The 20,549-nt window shown below is 37.7% G+C and overlaps 1 protein-coding gene across 11 annotated transcripts in view; it reads right to left on the bottom strand.

Moving 5' to 3' along the window:
* Window positions 1–20,549, bottom strand: part of LOC132158541 (myocyte-specific enhancer factor 2D homolog) — a 62,616-nt gene that overhangs the window by 16,708 nt on the left and 25,359 nt on the right. For 8 of the 11 annotated variants that reach the window (XM_059567988.1, XM_059567987.1, XM_059567991.1 and 5 more), the window contains exons 2-5: window positions 16,092–16,520; window positions 11,330–11,533; window positions 3,753–3,890; window positions 469–676 (exon numbers count right to left, since the gene is read on the bottom strand). In XM_059567988.1, coding sequence (XP_059423971.1) covers window positions 469–676; window positions 3,753–3,890; window positions 11,330–11,533; window positions 16,092–16,145 — 604 coding nt within the window. In that variant the 5' untranslated portion in view covers window positions 16,146–16,520. Of the gene's footprint in view, window positions 1–468; window positions 677–3,752; window positions 3,891–3,983; window positions 4,119–11,329; window positions 11,534–16,091; window positions 16,521–20,549 lie in introns of all 11 variants that reach the window. The other 3 variants (XM_059567993.1, XM_059567992.1, XM_059567986.1) reach the window with 1 other exon arrangement.

The raw sequence follows: 20,549 nt of genomic DNA on the forward strand, positions 1-20,549 counted from the left end.
GTTAAAATAAAATAAAATAACAAATAGAATTCTATACTATTTTGTCTAATAAAAAAGGGATTTAGGTATCACAAATTTACAATGTACAGTATGATTAAATGTATTTTTAAATTACACTGAACCATGTTATTCAATTATTAGTTTTTAAAGATTAAATTAAATTATCTTTAGATTATTTAAAAATAGAGATAATTAGCAGCACAATTATAAATCCAATATTAGATATATAATTTGTAAAATCAGCTAGAAATAATCATCATAAAAAAGATCAGTACACTATGCAACCACTCCATAGCAGACAGTCATTTTTATGCATAAATCAGTGGTGTGTCACTGAAACAGCTGCTCTAGGTAATCTGACACCCACAGGGGCAACATTATAAGCTCATGTACACAACATGAGTTACTATTTCATTTCCTCCTTCCTGCTTTTCTTACTGGTACCCGTTGATCTGCTCAGGATTTTACCTGCGCTGGCAGGTCTCTGTGGCAGGCCTGGAGAAACCGTGTTCCTCTGCAGCTGCGGTTGCTGTGGTGACAGCAGGCGCGGGTCTGTGAGAGTGGAGGTGATGAAGGAGGTGGTGACGAGGCTGCTGGGACTGCTGAATGTCAGAGGGCTCTGACTGGACACCGGCACTGTGACTGGCATGGAGAAAGTGGGCGGTGGCACTGTGGACTGAGAAGCACAGATAGAGAGGGAAACGGTCAGCGGATTAAACTCGCTTGCCTGCATAATACATCCAGACATGGTCACACATTGGTTTTTAATAGCATGCAGTGACTTGTGCAAACATCTCCAAAGCAGAGCATGTGAAGCTACGAAGTGCAAGAGTTAATTTTGTAAGACTTCAGTAAAACTGTTGATGCTTTAGTGCGAATTATCCAGACTGGAAATGAAAGGAACAGGAAGTATTCGCTTCATTAGCATCTAGATTTCACTGAATTATCCGGTGTTTACAGTTTTATTTTAACACTTCTTTTGCAGCCCAGGATTATACTCAATTTTAGTCTGCATAAATTGTCCTTAAAGTGGCAATACGGCTCTAGGGAATACCCCACGGTGCACAGAAGACTCAGGTGATTCAAACAAGGGGCATGTGGCCGTGACAACTCCTGAGCCAGCCGATCTTCGTTCTTGTGCTTTGCGAAGCGCAATAAGCCAGCTTCGGCATTTAGTGTGGACTCAAACTGTCCAGATGCTCTGATGGAGACCCATTTTCCCATGATCCTTCAGCAAAACCAGGGCCTCTAAATTTAGAATGTGGGCCACACTAGGCCTCCTGTGTTCTGAGTGGGACCCAGTTTGTTAGAGTTAGTCTGGCTCTTCCTCTGTCCTTCTCCCATTCTCCTCTAGGCTCTCTGTCTGAGCTTCAGCAGAAAAATAAAGTCAATAAAGTCAAATAATGTCATTAAAGAACCTTTAGTTTTAAGAATGTAAGAGTGACACTGGGGTTTTGAGCTGTGATCAGAATTTGGGCTTTTATCCTCTATAACCACTGTTGTTTTCAAAGTAATGACTAATATACCGAAGCCAAATCGGTTTTAAAAGAATATTCCAGGTAAATCATATCCAAGTTACGTTTCTGGAGGGAGTAACTCATGTAGCATATGGGCCTGTAGACGAGTAAGTTCCAGCCCTGCACACAGGCTAGGCAGCGTGAAGGGAGAGGGAAGGGTTATTAGTGTGAGACGAGCAGCTGGTTTAAAATATGGAGCACCAAACACACCTAAGCTTAATACAAAAAATCTAGCTTGCTAGTATCCAATTTCTCAGCCAGAAAGTGCAATCTTACACTTCTGAGGTGCCTTCAACAACTGAAGATAAATACAACAGACTCAAGATTATATCAGTCTAGACACAGACAAGCGATAGACAACTGTGATAAGAACGACACTTGCTACTGAAAGGGGGACTGTGTGACGTTGAGGAAGAGCGTGACCAGTCAAGTGAGAAAGACTGACTGGTTTGGGAAACAAGCTGGCAAATCATAAATCACATGAAGTTCCTTTGGATTGGAGCTCACAGTACACGAGGAATGATCTTTCAGGTCGGTTTACTGAATAGATTTAAATGTAATTCAACACAATGCGATCACAAATTTTCTATAATATAATATGAAATTTAATTTGTCAAGTGGATTCTGAACAAAAGTCAGAGCCCATTTACACTTGCTACTTGCAACATTGTGAACGAAAATATGAAAGGCAAATGTATTTGAGATCTGCTAAAAAGTGTTATTAAATTTTAAAGATTACATTTAAGCGAGTATTAGATATTGCAAATGTAATCTAAATATAAAATAGACAGAAATGGGTCAATTAAATATGTAATATCAACTGATATACACTACCATTCAAAAGTTTTTATTTTTATTGTTTTTGAAAGAATGCTCACCAGGGCTAGATTTATTTTATTAAAATACAGAAAAACTGTATTTTTTTTTTTTAAATAGTGTTATTTTAAATAACTGCTTTCTATTTGAATATATTTTAAAATCTAATTTATACCTGTGATGACAAGACAACGGTGTAGCATAATATTTTCATGGATCCTGATACATTTTTTTAATGCATCCTTGCTAAATAAAAGTATTAATTAATTAATTGCTCACCTGAAACTTTCCAAGTAGTGTATATCCAAGATAAACCGATTTAAAAAAAATTATATATATATATATATATATATATATATATAAATAAATAATAATCACTGATTTAGAACTAATGCACACTGCATTCCTGTTTGGTGCACAATACAGAAATATTACTTGTCTTTTTTAAGTCATGAAGTTAAAATTTAAAACAATTTCAGAATAAATTGAAGACAATTTCCTCACAATCCAGCTTTATCCACTGAAATTGCCACCAACAGCCAAATCAGACAGCTAGTGGTGAATATCTAAAAACTCATTACAAACTGATCATTTTCTGGGCTGTTAAGTAGAGCTCGTAGTACACATGCTGCGGGTGTCCCCAGTGAGAGGGATTAAGGTTTTAGCTTTGCTTCCTCGGGCACTCATGCTGGGATTATGAGGCAGAGAAAGAGAGAGGTGCTGGATGACTCTCTTTGTGCTCTGGCCCATGAACGCAGAAGAGAGGAAACTGGCCCTTCGTCAGGGCTTTTGGATGCAGCTACCGAGCAATGTCTAATTTCCAGTCCCATTAGCATTACAGAGGAAAGAGAATGCAACTTACTACACTAATCAGTCTTTGCTGCCCACATCCTGTTGAATCACGTTCACCATGTAAATCATATCAAACTCGGGCCCACGATACGTCGAGATAGCGAGCAGCAATTTCTTGTTTCTCTGTACCTCCTGAGAGGAGATTCCTCATGCAGGGCTCATGCATAAAGCATTCTTGACAGTGCCTTAATGAAAATGATCTTCACCGACGCCTGAATCGGGACCCAGATGAGTCAGAAGTCTATTCCTGGCAAACGTGATACAAGCAACAGTCATCGCAGAACACAAGAAACAACAGCACGCAGATTCAAGACAGCTATAAATCACAGGCGCGCTTGAAAAAGTGGATCGTGAGAATCAAAGGGATGCGGCCCACACTCGCCCTCTCGCCCCCGACTGCCCTCTCCTTGATCAAGCACACACATTCAGAGGGGATTGAGGGGTGGTGGGAGGGGAATGAGGTGAGGGATGGCTGCTAGGTGCTCTGTGAGTTCATTGCCGGGCCGGCAGCAGGCTGTGTGAGTTGGTTGGCAGGCCAAAAGCAGGCCTCTTCACACGGGTACTCACTGAAAGCCTATAGCTCTGCATCATTTTATCAAACTCCTCGTCTATCTTTTTGTACTTCTCCTCTGTGCGAGGCGTGAGGGAGAACGGCTCCTCGGGGTCTGGGCTCTCCGAATCCCGGTGCTCTTTCTTGTTCAGAGCCTTGGTTTATTTCCGACCGAGGACAGGAGAGAGACAGAGGGGAAGAAAGAGAAGGATGGAGGTTAGAATGACAGGGTAAAGAGGAATACTCACTCCATAGCGTTTGAAGAGGATGTCCAGCTCATCGCTCCTGCGGTATTTGTCCTCCTGTAACGGACTTTGGTCGATCGAATCATCCCCGTCTGGCTCTGGACTGTTGCAACCGTTAAAGCCTTTCTTTCTCAATGTCTTAAAGCATTTGGAATGGGAGAAGAAAAGAAGAGGAGCATATTTCACATTTGGAAACACAAATGTCAATCAGAGAGAAGCAGCATTGATTTATCAAACATAGTGTAATGTGCGACACATAAACCAAGACCACCAAAATGTTTCATGAGGGAGTGAAGCGGCTAAATTCGATTTTACAGCATGACTTGGAAAACGATGAAACTGCACAGCCCATAGACAACCGTGGGCTGGAAATAAGTTACACGAGGTTTAAAAAAGAGAGAAACTCAGTTTATTGGTTTCAGCCTGAAAACAGCTTGAGTCATTTTTGAGAAGATTTTCCAAACAAGATTTTCTCTGAGTAGTTTGATGGGGGTATCGAGGCGGAATAGAAAACAGTTTTCAGCTCTGCCATCTTCCTTCTCACAGAGGTCATAGTGACATAAAAAGTGTACTAACAAAATACAGCATAAAACTATGTAATCCAGATCCGCAATGCTAATCGGTCAATTAACGCTTTAAATGCATTATTTTTCTCATATTTTTGTTCTAAAGTTTGGGGTCAGTAAGATTTAATGTTATTGAAAGAAGTCTCTTATGAAAAAATACAATAAAAGAGTAAAGTCCTTTGCACACCGAGTCCGAAATTCGCATGCAAAATTTTCGCATGTCAAAAAATACATTCGACCTCACGTTAAAAAATGAATTAATCTTTTCTGTATCTTATAGCATTTTAGTTTTGTATTGTTTGTAGTGTGATCAACGTTTGCGTAAGTACTAGATGTGTTGGGGAAGTAACACGTAACATTTTAATTACATTTTGCTAAAATGAACGAAATGACTCGAAAAATGATTCGTCCATTTTGCTGAATAAGACTCAAAAGTCTGAGTCGATAAAATGATCTGAACTTCCCATCACTAGTTTTTTTCCGTAACGCATTCATTAATACGCATCGGACTCAGTGTGCAAGGTCTCTGTGCGTGACAAATTTTTCGGATCACGAATACGAAAAAATGCATGCAAAAATTTCGGACTCAGTGTGCAATGACCTTAATACTGTGAAACATTATTACAATTTAAATAAATTGTTTTCTTTTTTTAATATTACTCCAGTCTTCACTGTCACATGATTCTTCAGAAATCATAAATGCAAAATGTTGATTTGCTTAAGTTTTTTCCCCATACTTTGAAAAATAGAAAAATAACACCATTTACTTGAAACAGATTTTTTTTGTAACATCATAAACTGTCACTTTTAATCAATTTAATGCATATATAATATTATATTTTATATAATGAAATAAAATATTCAGAAATAGGGGTTGTTGAAATCCCTAACCTCAAGTATCAGCATTAGCAATTAGCCTTAGCAAGCAATGCTAATAATTTATAGATTTAGAGGATGATTTGATGAATGATGAAAAGAAAAAAAAATACATAGCATTGATCGTTCATCATAACTCTCTCTCTCGCACGCACACACACACACACACACACACACACACACACACACACAGTGAGGAGAGGTCAGCTGATCAGCTTGTCTCTGAGTTGGCCCAATCTGTTCACCTGTCCCTGTATTTCTCTGCCCGCCTGCTGTCTCTCCTTTATGGGGCGGGTGCGTGTTTGTGTTGCCAAGGGAAGATTCCCCTGCAGAGCTCTACTGCCTCTGACTGGCTAACCTCGTTCAGTAGCGCCCCTCCCCCTGCAACCACCCTCCTTCCCTCCCCCCCGTACGGTCCCCCTCTCTAGCCTCCCCTTCCTGTCTTTACACTTTCATCTGTTACCCCTCGACCTTCACTTTCTTTCTTCTAATGTTTCTGGATGTTTGTTTTTTTTACACTGTATCTTTGTGTCTCTTTTCTAATCCTGTAATGCTCTCATTCTTCCACGATTTAGCGAGCTGACTCATTTCTGTCCTCTATTCCCCTCCTCACTCCATCCCATATTGTCTTTTCAAACTCCCACTTCCTATGTGGGATGGAAGCAAACATTTGAGAGGGAATCTGCAATTGAAAAAGACATACTGATACAAAAATGAGGGGTCTTTGGTGGTTTATGGTCTTAAAACGTACAAATAACTCTCTCTCGTGTGTGTGCTGATGTCCAACGCAGGCAGACTGTAACGTCACCTTCCATTTGCAGCGAGTAAAGCGGAGAAGGCAGCAACCCCCCGGCCATCCCTTGAGAATGCGCTTAAAACCTCGGCTTTGCCGCAGCCTGCCAGCTTACACAGACGATAGCATCCAGATACACCCATCTGACAGATTAGCGGCCCCTCTGAACCCTCCACTCCTCCTCCTCTTCATCCCTCCATCTCAATTCCTCCTTTAAAGGTAGCATGTCTGCCATTATCAGGCGAGTCTGACTAGAACTCATACATGAGGCTAATGGAGTCATTTTAGCAGCTGATCTGGGCTGATAGCCCACTGTGGAGGCGGATCTGAGAGAATAATCTGGAGTACATCATCTCGATATCGAAGATTTCTCATCTCTTACAGACAGAGGTTAAGAGTTAAGAGTCATTTCATCTCGACAATCTAATGCCACTGGTCACACTTGAAAAGAACTGCTGCTATCAGGCACACTTTGTCAAGTCGATACTCAAATTAAATTCAGTTCCTCCTGTCGAACTGGTACTACAGAACACTCAGTTTAGTACTTGCTGTCTGGTGACAGGTGGTTACCCCTGAATGCTCATAAATGTGCACTTCCTGGTCAAAATGCCAGCTTGGCATGGCATCAATGTAAACACAGCAGGTTTCTGCCACTGTCTGTTATGTCATTTATAATAATTAAACTGTAATGCTGGTAATAAAAAGAGAAAATTACTTACTGTGGTTACTTTGTTTATTTGTTCTTCATTACTGTTTGTCTGAATAATTAATTTTAAAACTTAAGTCATTAAAACTTTTTAGTTTAATTTACTTAACTGACAAATATAGAAATGCTGCATGTTATTTTTTAATTTAATTTGGTAATATTTATTGTAATAATAATAATAATAATATTAACTTTTTAAAGAACAGTAAAAAAAAAAAAAAAAATTATATATATATATATATATATATATATATATATATATATATATATATATATATATATATATATATATATATATATATATATATATATATATATATATATATATATATATATATATATATATATATCACTGGAATTGGTATTATTTTGACAAAACTAGCCAATATTAAGAACACAACTTTTCAGCTCAATATAAACATTCTATCAACATTCATCAGATCAGAACAGATCAGCCCCTATACAACTCCATATATTATGCCACCTGACCTGCCTGAATCTTAATCTCAAGATTTTCTTAGGAAATATAGATATATGCCATTACTAAATTGATTAGTATCGTATAATATGTAATTTAATATGAAAACATTTTATCAAATCTCTATTACCAGCCCTGATTTCTATATAAGTGCTCTCCTAAACAGCAGTAGAAATATAATAAATTAATTGTTTAACAACATGAAAAGCAATGACATGAAGAATCTTAAGAATCCATTTTGGTGTTGCAAAAAAAAAAAGAAAACACGTTATATAGGTTCAAAACAACAAAAGGCAGAGTAAATGATGACTGATTTTTATTTTTGAGTAAACTGTCCCTTTAAGTGTATACAAAGACCGAACAGAATATTCAGTAAATCAGCACTTGATCTCATCTAGCAGGATTTGATTGGATTGTGAAAAATGGATTATGAAAATATTAATGCTATGATTTTTTCCACCCACCTTATCAGCAAAATAAACATCATTTCAGAAGCAGAGAAAGTTATTACATTTTGATGAAAGACTATCATATTTTTTCATTAGAAAGCTGAGAATAGATGAATCACACCAACCATTTATAAAGGAAATGTAAAATATATATATTTCGTGTTGTTTTTGTGTCCCCACGGCCTCTTCATCTGAACTGCTTATGAAAAATTGTGAAGCCTTGTGTTTTTCTTCTAACCACCTCCCTTCAGTCCCAACTGATATCTACAGGATCTTCATCCTTAAACACCCACTCTTCATCTCTCTGTCTCTTTCATTCTCCACCTCCCGCTCTCGGTCTCTTTCTCCCTCTCTCTGTCTCTCTCCTGATTGGGATCTGCAGTCAAGCAGATTAACAAGCTCTGGCAGAAGAAGCAGGCAGCCCCCATACAACACACACACACACACACACACACACACACACACTAGGCACGTGCAACACGAGGCGAGTGAGATGAGAGCAAAAAGAGAGATATGTAGCTAGAGAGAAGAGGAGAGGCAGTGTGCGTACATATGAGTCTGTTCAGTCATGCATCAGTGTGAAAGCATGCCTGCCTGAATATGTGTGTGTGTGTGTGTGTACACAGTGAGCTGTAGGGTGAATGAGGGTTTTACTCTGGGTGTCTGTAAGCCACTTCATCATTTATAAACTGTGAATCTTCCTTACTTCATTGAATTGTCTCTTTTTGCCTGCCTGTCTGTCTCTTTTTGCTCTCTAAAAGTCAAATAACCAGGTAAAGCAGAGAATACATAGACATGAGCTACAGGAAGAGTCTTCTGAATGGTACTTCCCCCAAAAACATCAGGCCAAACACTGGAAACTCTGTACCAGGTCTGCCTCTACTGTCACTCTGCCTCTCAATATTACATGAGACAGCCTTCAGCCTTTACACACACAAAGCAGCCCAGTCAGGCTTGAGCTGATGTGGCCCACAGCGGCCTAACACCCTCACCACAGTGCATGCACGCATACACACACACACGCACACATACACACACGCACACACTCTCTTAAGAGATTTCTGCAGCTGCAACCAACAGGAAACATGCACCTGTACCACTGGGGGCTTCTGCAAAAGTCATCAGTTTCTCAGCATCACACACTATACATAAGTATTTACCCTCTGATGACAGCATTTGAAACTGCACAGAATGACCACCTAATGTTGAAATAAACACAGCATTTTCTGTACACACACCCATTTGATGTCTTAAAGGAACAGTTCACCCAAAAATTTTAATTCTGTCATTATTTACCAACTATCCAGTAGGTCTAATAGTATAGTATTTGTTCATAGGTCACAGTGAATAAGTGACGTGACATACAGCCAAGTATGGCGGAGACTCAAACCCACAACCTTAGGGTTAGGAGTCAAACTCTCCAACCACTAGGCCACGACTTACCCTTTGTCCATAGTAATGACAAATTGGTTCATACGACTTGCACACTACATCCCGGATTTTAAGTCATGATAGTTTTGAATGAGTAAAAGACCCAAATTGAAGCTGTCATTCACTGATGATCTTTTCCTCTAGTAAACCCAAGAACCAAAGCAACCAAATCATTGAACCAGTGATTTGAACTTGAGTACCAAATTTATCCAGTTTGAAGACAAAATCTTTTGAGCTGGTTCTTTTCAATTAAATGCATGATCAATTTGCACTGAATTATTCATAATGGAAAACCTCTGCATCAAGTCAAGAAAAAACAAAACAAAAACATGAATTTGGAATATTGTGAGGGTGAGTAAATAATGAACTCTCTTTTAAATTCAGGCAGTATTTCAACTATACTATTTAAAACACTCTTTAACTCTTCCGCTGAGGTTATATGATAGTTTTGTGTCTGTAAAACACCTAAATATAAGTTGTTATTCACTGATAATCTTCCTTTCCAGTGAGCTATTAACCCGAGAACCAAAATATCTGAATCATTGAGTCAGTGAGTTGATCAACCAAACCAGTTCAATCTGCATGCTAATGATTCTTTTGAACTGGTTTATTTCAATTAAATACTTGATCCTGTTCATAAGTTGCTCTGAATGATTCATTGTGGAAAACAGCTGCATGAAGGTCCACCAAGACAGGAAAAAAAAAACATACCAGTTTTTAATAATATTAGGGTGAGTAAATAAAGACAGAACTTTTCATTTGTGGGTGAACGGTCTTTTTATTCAGGCAACATTCCAACTATATTATCTGAGACACTCTTTTTTAAATCTTCCGCTGAGGTCATATGATTTAAGCTGTTATTCACTGATAATCTTCCTTTCCAGTAAACTAAATCAAGGACACAATTCAAATAGATTGGTCCAATTCATAAATTGCACTGAATTACACATTATACGAAAAGGCTACATTAAGGTGCATAAGGGTGTAAAAAAATAGCTACAGGTTCAAAACCCCATAAGAGAGAGTAAATTACAAAATGTTCATTTTAGAATGAACTATCCTTTTATTTCAAGTGGCGTTTCAGTTACATTATCTTAACACTTCCGATGCTGCTGTTCTTTCCATGTTAACATTACGCGCCCCAGAACATGCCACACACATGCAGTCGTCATCTTGTGTTGGACAGGACGGACACCGGATGGGCACCGTGTGTGTGTTTGTGTGTAAGCCACTTTTTCCTCTCTGGCCAAAGGCAGGAGGTGGTAGAGGGTGCAGCTGTCCCTATCTCTCCTGTCCCACCATCGTCCAGGCAGTTATCCAAGCAGCATATAGAGATCCACAAGCCTCTGAATCACCCTTCATGCTCTCTTGACGTTCACACACACTCTTTCTCTTACACATGCGCCCGGCCTCCCTATGGGTGAGTGTTTAGCTATGCAAAAGCCTTGCCATTTCTTGAAGAAATAGCAATGTTGTGGATTTACATTGTTCCTATGGTATAACCAAGGTATCCTGAAAATGGTAACAAGGTAATACTATAATATTCTTAGAAGTACCATGTAAATTAAATCAAATTAGCATGGTATTATCCCTGTCTAAATCCATTATGAAGGCTATGACTGTGTAATAATGAAGTGACAAATTTAGCTTTGGTTACAATATTCGATAAAGGTCAAAATAAACGAGGAGAAGCTCCATGTAAAAAAAGGCATCACAATTACAGCCATTGCTATTTGGATGAGATCTTTCTCAGAGGACTCATGTGTTAGCCGGAAAACCATAGGTAATTTGTACTGTGATTTTAACAAGGTTTCTGTGAGGAAAAACACACACATTTACCTGGCCTCCTCAGGGAAAACTAGTCCCGACCAAATAGGCATATTGCCTGAACTACTGCAACCAAATTAACACGGTTCACCAAAGACAGGAAGGAAGGAATGAAGAAAAGGAGCAAACAAATAAAGGACGAATGAGACCAACAAACAAATAAAACAATTTCCTGCCACCTGAAATTAGGAGGATTCATGGTGGGCTTGTATGTCTGTGTTACCTCGATGATGTCAGCGTTGGTCCTGCTTTCGTGTGGCTCATTGTACTCCGTGTATTTGAGGAGCACTTTGTCCATGTCGGTGCTGGCATACTGGAAGAGCTTGTTTGAGTGATTGAAAATAATGAGGGCAATCTCGCAGTCACACAACACACTGAGCTCGTAGGCTTTCTTCATCAGACCAAACTTCCGTTTGGTGAAGGTCACCTGTGGATAGAGAGAGAAAGATTAGTTTAGACAGGCAGAAAAAGATGATGATTGAGTGAAGGGTGAAAACTGAAAACTATATCAGTGTTTACAGTTAAACAAAAAAGAAGATACTAAACTTATAGTTGACCTACAGCAACCGATTACACATATTCATGTTGTTCCAAACTTTTCTTTCATCTGTGAAACTCAAAAGAAGATATTTTGAAGAATCTATTTTCATTTTTAATTGAAATAAAATGACCAGGAAATGAGGATTGGAGCTTCAAGATTCAAACTGGAGATTCAAAAAGGATGCAACAGCACCATTACAATTTCATAAACATGGTCTTCTAAACTAATATGATAGACATAAGATATTCAAAGGGAAAATTTTAATGAAATTTAAGACATTATTTACTGACAATCTTAATGTGCACTAGCTGAAAGTAGTGATGTACGATTCATGAACTAATCAACAAGCCAGATAAACCATATCCAGTATCCAGACTTGTTTAGAGTTCACTTAATTGTTAACTTTCACTGTCTGGGAAGACATTAATGCAAATTTGGCCGTTAAAAATGACAATTTACATTAAATGTCATTAAATATAAGAAAAGAGAAAGACTGGGTTAGGCAGGGATGAATAAAGAGATGATAACTGAGAACGATGTCTAATGCAGTTTTCCTTCTTAGGTAAATTTGTCTTATTTTATGGATTTTTATGGACTACTTATGATATTTCTATGGTGTTTTGTGTTGTTTTCGAAGCTTAAAAGCTCCATTCACTTTTCATTGTGATAGCGAGGTGAAAATGAAATCAACTACATTCTTCAAAACATCTTTTGTAACTCAACAGAAAGGTCACAAAGGTCTGGAACCAAATGGAAACCGAACAGTGTTTTGTGAATTACTCTTATAGGAATTTTTGCAGTGCACAGAGGTTGACTCAAGATTAGCCACCCAAGAGCTAATTTTCGCTCTCAAAACTGACCAAACAGTTTTCTACCGCTTTCTTGCTCTCTGCTAGCAAAAGTGCCACCTCAAGACAGAAAGTTTTTCTACTCAAACCCTGGACTCCATAACCTTAAGAACTCGACAGTGTTAGCAGACAGTGATTGCATCTCTGTAAATAAAAGCCCTTTTCCATTAGGTGCAAGAATCTCCTCCACCTCGACAATCAGAGAGCTGATGTTCCTTCTCTCCACACCAGCACCAGGATAAACACCAGCAACATAATTGCCATCGAAAATAGAAAATCGCAGGTAACCAATGGCAACAGGAGAACACAACTTTATCATTGTGAAGAACGCTGAGAGGCAGCGAGCTGACTTCTTTCCGCTACTCTCTCGATCCAATTAACCTCAGGACCGAATGCTTACCTACTGACCTTTACTGCACACGCGGACTCTAGCTCGCTCTCTCACCTGCTGCCGCCTGTCAGTTCTGGATGCCTCTGTTCTTCTACACCTCTCCTATATACTTGCCTCGATGCTGGAGTTTGGTAATTAAAAGGCACATTTTATTGCAGCAAAGACTGTAGTTCATGTCCTCTTCTCGCACTCTTTAATTCTTTAATTTGCCCAAATACCTGTTACACCACAGGAAGGTCGGAAGGACAAGATGAGCAAAGCAGAATAATTTTCCAGAAGAAATCTCAATTAAAAGCGATATTTAGTAAAAAAACTAAAATAAATAAATAGTCCTAATCTGGGTCAAACAAACTACAAGACTTTTTTTGCAACTTTGTTAAAAATATGATTAGTCAGGCACACCTGAGGGAGCGCTGACACAGCGAAGCTGAGGTTGAGTATGCACACCTGCTCCGGTCAGAGTGACTACACCTATCAGCACAGCTGTGACCAGAACAACATTTCCCATACATTCTCACCAACATGGAGGGAAAGAGTGAGTAGAACATCTAACTCCAAACTAAACACAATGAATTACTTTAAGATTTCAATAGGACACTGTTGTGAAGTTTGTGATTTAATGGGTTTTATATGACAGGCTTACCTGTTGGAACAGAGAACAGAAATTAAGCTTAGGTCAACACCATTTAGGTGGATATAAAAAAACAGCAAAAATGAACACTCCTCTAAACAAAACTCAAACAATGAAGTGTTTGTATATCGAAAACTAAAATGCAAAGTACATGAAAATTAAAGTGCCCCATTATGGGTAATGAAAAGTTAATATTTTGGTTTTGGGACTCCCAAAGAACCGGTTGACATGCATCCAAGGTCAATTTTCATTGTCTTAGAATATTCGTCTATTTTTACCTTACTTGCTCAACGACCCCCAAACGATTCGCTCAACAATTCATTTTTCCTAACTGCTCCTTTGCGTGAAGCTAATCTGCATTTCATCATGCCTGTAATGCCTGATAAAGCAGCATTTGTGAGCGCAGTGCTGCTTTGTGTACAGCGTAACTGGGGAAACAGCTATTTTTACCGCTCCAGAAGCGGCATCTTGTGGCAAAGAAGAATTTGCATTTTCAGTCAGATCAACGCGAAAAGACCAACAAGTGGGCGGGCAATAAACTAATGTTTCATGTTGATGTCAACATGAAATGGCTTGGGATTCGTTTTAAAAACTACTTGTTTCAATGATTCAGAGTCTAGTCTTTCTATTGAGTGACAATAACTTTATACGCGGTGCACTTTCAGATTTAAAACTTTGCAGGATGTGTTCATTAAGTTAGAGCTCTGTTAGACACTCCATGAAAGGTAATTTTAAAAATCCATAATAGGGGTACCTTAATATATAAATATATATACTAAACTAAACTTACATTTTCATAACTTTATATGAATAATTTCATAATTAAATACCACAAAAATACCGCATAGTAATTTAAGGTTATGATATGAATTATAACTGAATGATATGAATTATAAGGTTATGAATTAGGGGTGTGTAAGTGTGAACACTGCAACCGAACCCTAATACACACCAAGCGCTAATAAGATGGGTCTCCTTCTGCTTGCAAACAAACTCTGGAATGGTTCGAATGAAATATGACCAAATACTTCTAAACTAACCAAAAACAGAATGTAATGACAAGGAGCATCACTATGTGACAACGTGGAACGAGCAGTGTATCCAAAATAAAATGAGCAAAGGGCAAACGTGGAGGTAAAGTACCTTTTATGAGCTTTTCTTGAGTTCGCTGGTGGTAAAAAAAATTTAATCATATGTAAACGCAACAATGAGCTTACTTAGTCCAGCAGACGGCATTAGGTGTATTCGACTTAAAGCAGCGCTGAGCAGACCGATAGGTGAATGAGTACTTTGATGTCATATACCAATCAGCCTGCGCAGTGCCACTTTACGTCAAACACATCTATTAATTGGGGTGTTCAGTAAGTTATGTCATGAAATACAAATCATTCAACCCGACCATTATACGTTAATCAGATTGTAAACGTATAACTATGCCTTTAGGTTCAGTATCTTTATGTTCGCTGTCAAAAAATCCAATATATCTTGTTTTTGTTTTTTTTTGGTCCTGACCAAACAAACCAAGAGTACCAAACTACAAGTGGGAACGCACCCTAAATTGCATTTTATTTCAATTACATTTCAAAAACATGAAATGCCACAGAATGACACTAGATAGACCTGAAAATTTTTATGCAGTAACATATTATCTTTGGCAGTCCTAAAATACTACAAATAAAACAAGTAAAACTCTGTATCCATAGACTGAATAAAACTTGCAAAGCAGTCCCTTAAAAATTTTAGGGCGATAATATTCTTGTTATGGCTAAAAACGAATATCAGAGGCTACTATTATATTTCTATTTTGTCTAAATAAATAAAAAATAAAGATGATCAATTAGGTTTACAAGTTACCAGTGAATTAAGGGATCATAACATCGTAACGTACTATATAAAAACAGATATTTGATTTTCTAATGAAATTACATGATAATTATGTATCCAATACAGTCTGTAAAATATACCGTTTAATCAATAAAAAAAAATCAGCCAATAACCAATATGGTACCAATATTATGAATAAAACTAATACTAAAACTTAAAGAAACTAAAGGTAACTGTTATATGTAAAAACTTTATGAAAACTAAACAAAATTCTGCTGTATCAGTTGAGTCAGAAATTGAAAAACCTCATCACTCATACAAACAGCAATGTTTTGAAAGCACCGGTGTTTACACCCTAAGGGAAGACAACCTATGAGTAGTTAACTTGTAGTTGTCTCTGCATATTAAACCGGGATGGGAAAAAGTACTTACAAAATCCCCACTTCAACAATATATCAACAGAAACCTTGCATTGGAGGAGTAAGATTTGATTTTGCCTCACACTGTTTTTCTTTTACAAGATGTCTAAATCACTAATGCAACTTAAGGAAACTCCCCCAAAAAAGTCAGAACTAATAAGAAAGGTTTCTGTTAAAATGCCAATAATATCTTTCAGGCTCTCCTGAGTATACTCTGTGTGTTTTATTCAGAGAAAGCTGCCAAAATTAATCATTTTCAGTTACGCATTTTGAAGTCTTTTATGTTGAACTAAAAACACTGCCACTGCAGACAGTCAGGCTTTGCACTCACCTGTCTGTTACGCTCGTCTGTGATTCGCTGAATCTGGATCTTTTTCCTCCCCATGGCTGCTGTGATTGGCCGAGCAGGGGTAGGGTCAAGGTTGGGGGTGTGGTGAGGTCAGAGGTCAAAATTCCTCGAGTTACAGGAGCACAAACAGCGACTAGTCGCTTCTGTGTATAAAGATGTGTGCGTGTGAGAGAGTCTCGCTCTCTCTCTGTATGCCACCTGTCTGAGGCAGCTGAGCTCACCCGTCTTCCTCCACTGATAAAAAAAAAAGGAGGAGGGAAGGAAGGAAGAAAGAAAGAATGTGGCCTCCTGGTAGGGCCTTCAGATCATTGTCTGCTCAGGCAGCATGTCATCCAACAGGTGTCTTTTCTGATATCCAAACCCCCCTGGAAAAATCTGGTGATGAAGATGATGATGGTCTTGTGATGAATTCTGTGAAAGAAAAGAGAGACCAGAACGTAAATCAAAACTGGTGTAACAGCAAAATACTAAGGTAGTCAATCGATTGAAACATTTTACATTTTTTGGGGGGTGGATCACAAATAAATTACATATAACATGTATCAACATCAAAGTAATGTAGAAAAGAGACAAAAAAAAGACAAGTGGGCTTCTTACAATATTACCTTAAAAACCTTTGCTATATTTAGTATATTTACTAAATATACTAAATAATTTTATCACATATGCTGGTTAACTCATCAAATGAATTGCAATGAATCACATATACACAACCGTTTAACAGTTTAGAGTGGGTAAGATTATTTTTAATAAGCCTATAAGTATAATATGCTCACAAAGGCTGCATTTCTTTTTAATTCTCATTGCAGTAAAAATTGTGAAATATTTGTACAATTTAAAACAATTTAATATATTTTCAAATGTAATTTTTATTTCTGACCAAGCTGAATTTTCATCAGTCATTATTCCAGTCTTGAGTCACATGATTTCTTTCATAACTGTAAATATCTTAACAGTCACTTTTGAACAATACAGTGTACCCTTGCTGGAAAAAACATCTCTTACCAACCCCAAATTGTGAACAGTAGCGTACATCAATATTTACAATATTTTACATAATTAATTGTACCAATTTAACAGCCCAACAAACTACAACAGATTTTCAATTACATGCTCTGCTTGCTACCCTACTTCTGCAATTTTATGACAGCAAAAAAATCTTGATTAAAGATGATTATTCCTAATAATTTTTCTCAATAATTTCGGACACAAAGCCTTTATTGGAGAGCCTGTCAAATAATCTGCGGCCGGTGATTATTGTGTCACCTACTCACTCACCCCTATATTTTAGCAAATGAAGGGAGAATTTAAAGCCTCCAAACTTAAGGGTTCCCAAACTTTCTCGTCAGTAAATTTCCATTATTTTTCAAGGATTTTTAAAAATCAATTTATCAAGATTTGAGTCACATATAGTAATTTCTTGCTTATCAAATAACTCAAAACGAATCATAAACTACAATAAAAATTTCCATGACTTTAAGATATTGTCAATTTCTTTGACAAGCAGGGAAATCTCACTTTAGAAATTTCCTGATATTGTTATGTTTCAGGACCATAATGGGAGCTGCCAGGACAGAACAAAAAAACAAACCTCACCTCAAGCATAGCTAGGTTTCCTCTAAACAACACATCGCATGACATCCACATATAAGGTTGAGCAGAGCCCTTTTCCGCAGCCTGATTATGTGTTCTCGTTCACAAACCGCTGACGCCGATGTCGCTTACAGACCTAAAGCATCTTCACCTGCAGGGAAACACCTGCTGAAGTGTCTCTGTGCTTGAGTGTGTCATCCAGCAGCACTCACAGTTTTCTCTCACTAACAAGTCTCCCTTTTAACTGTTTATAGTCAACATGGATATTTAAGCCACGTTTGAAGGTTAAGTGAATTTTTCACTTTAGAATAATAAAAAGCCATGTAGAAACAAACAGTGAGAACAGATGCCTGGGAGCGAGATGGCACACGTTTATGTGTGTGTGTGTGTGTGTGTGTGTGTGTGTGAGTGTGTGTGTATGAATGAATGACTGCATGAATGGATTTACTGCAGCCTAAGAATTGTCATATGGGCCAGGATCATTTTAAAACATGCTATTTTTTATTTCTGCCTTCGATTAAAAAACAACCAAGGCCTTAAAACACAATTCTATATATATATATAAATCCAGCTTGTACACACTCACCCTCTCATCCCCACATGACTGCTGACACAAACTGACTCCCTGATCAGGGAAGCCTGCAAACTTCCTCATTTCAGGTCAAAGTGCACATGCACAGAGACAACATTGTGTGAGTTGTGACCAACTTGAATTACAAGTTCTTACTTCCTTGCTACTTGCCATGCAGTAAAAAGCAACAAATAACCCTGATTTTACCTTTAAATTCTAGGTCTTTTGGAGAAAGCACACAATTAAGAAGTGTGCTTCAGAGTTATTGTTGAGTAGAAGCATATTAAAGACTGTAAAAAAGACAGACTGGAAAAGCTCTTCCACCTTGTTCCTGTAAAACAAATTCCTTCTAGTAAAGTAAACACTTTTGAAGGGTTGTGGTTTGTTCAAACCGACATGTCAAAATTACATCATAGCAATCCTGATAGGCTGATGGCACCGTGAGAATGCAAAAGTATCAACTCTTCTAGGCTCTTTTTTCCTCTTCTGAGAAGCAGTCAGGAAATAAGTTTCCTATTACAGGAGTTTAAACTTAAGAAAACTGAATAAAACAACAACAAACACATCTGTAATAGTAAAATGAGATTTTTGCCCGAAAAAAAAGAAAAGAAAAAACTGCCACAAAATTGTGTGATTATGGCATCAGTTTTGACTGGGGGTCACAAAAAAACAGTCGATGTCAAAGTTCAAACAGAGCCTGAAAATTCTGTACATGCGCATACGATCAGACCTCCACAGCTCCCATACTAATGAATGACTTAATTAAAGGCCGTGAAAAGTGTCTTAAGAAACAAAATCCGCTCACTCTGTTAACTTCAGTGTTCTCCTTTCATAACAAAACAACTGAGAAAGACATCTAAGACTACAAACTCACCATCACTTTTTGTTTGTTCTAACATCTAGAGTGACAGAAAAGGTCAGAAAGCAGTACCTCAAATACTCTCAAACACAATCCAAGCTGCTGGGCATGACAGAAAAATCCCTGTCACAAGCTTCATCGCTTCTTTCACAGTAAAATATTGAGCAGTGTGTGTGTGTGCACGTAAATGTTTATGTGAGTTTTCGAACTCCAAATGGAGAGGATGTGTCGACAGGAAAGGTTTCCTCAGCCAGCCGTCAGCAGCACAGACTTTAGTTCAAAGTGAGTCGGAGTGCGTTTGTGTGTTTTGGTCTGTAGGACCAATACATGAAAAGACTTCTTTATCTGCAATGAGAGTCAGAGTTTGACCTTTAACCCTGTGAGCACTGAGAGGGGCTAATTCCCAGCTCTGATCTCAGTCACTTCACAAGGGACCTTGAAAGTGTCCTCAGACTGCGGTTCCTCGCAGTCAGACTCTCTAACCACAGAGAACGCATAAAGTACTGCTTGATAATGCTGCAACTAGATATTGGTATTCAAACTGGGGGCTGCAAGAGGATATTAGAGAGTCAACAAGAAGAAATTATTTTATTTAGGATACATTAAATACTTAATATAAACTGATAAATAATATAACTAATTATAATAATATATATAAGAAATTATCAAATCAGTTTTATTTTGACATTATTGTATAAAACTAAAGTATTTAATACAAACTGAATTAAAGATTATTAGAATATTTAATTATATTGACAACATTATGTCTGAAATATCAAATATGCATAAAATACTGTTAAGAAAGAATGAATGACGGTGATCGTATAACCGATTAAACTCATTTTTACATTTTAGCAGGAAAATAAGAGTAGTGTTTGCCCCTGAATTTCAGGGGTGTTACCACAAATGTCAGGGTGTTAGGGTGTACTGTATGGTTTTTAGCACATTTTATGCAGTTGATAAATTGTGCTCGAAGTCAGAAAAGTACAGATACTGTAAGAGTTCTGTCAATGTGAGAAGGTTTTTTTATTTTTTTTTATGCAGTTTATCATAAGGCAGGTGAAAATTCTAAGTCTCATTGCTGAGAAAAATAACAGCCCATTTCCAACAGGCTGCATGATTTTAGGTATTATATAAGTTTAAAGAACAAATGGTAAGGGACAGGTTAAATGACAAAGTTGGGGAACTCTGGGGTTTGTTTAGATCTCTAACCTTGAGGGTTAGCAAGCACCGCAATTAAACAAAGAACAAACAAAGAAGGCTACTGATAAAACACTGGTTCCTTTCTGTTTTATCTACTAGGGGAACCCCCTGCAACAAAAAAAACTTTCTTATCTTAAAATAGTTATGCTCATGAAAACTAATGCACAATAAATAAACACATTTATGTATATGAGTGCACAAGCACACACACTCA

Source organism: Carassius carassius, chromosome 15 (genome assembly GCF_963082965.1).
Source record: "Carassius carassius chromosome 15, fCarCar2.1, whole genome shotgun sequence".
Lineage (NCBI taxonomy): Eukaryota > Metazoa > Chordata > Actinopteri > Cypriniformes > Cyprinidae > Carassius > Carassius carassius.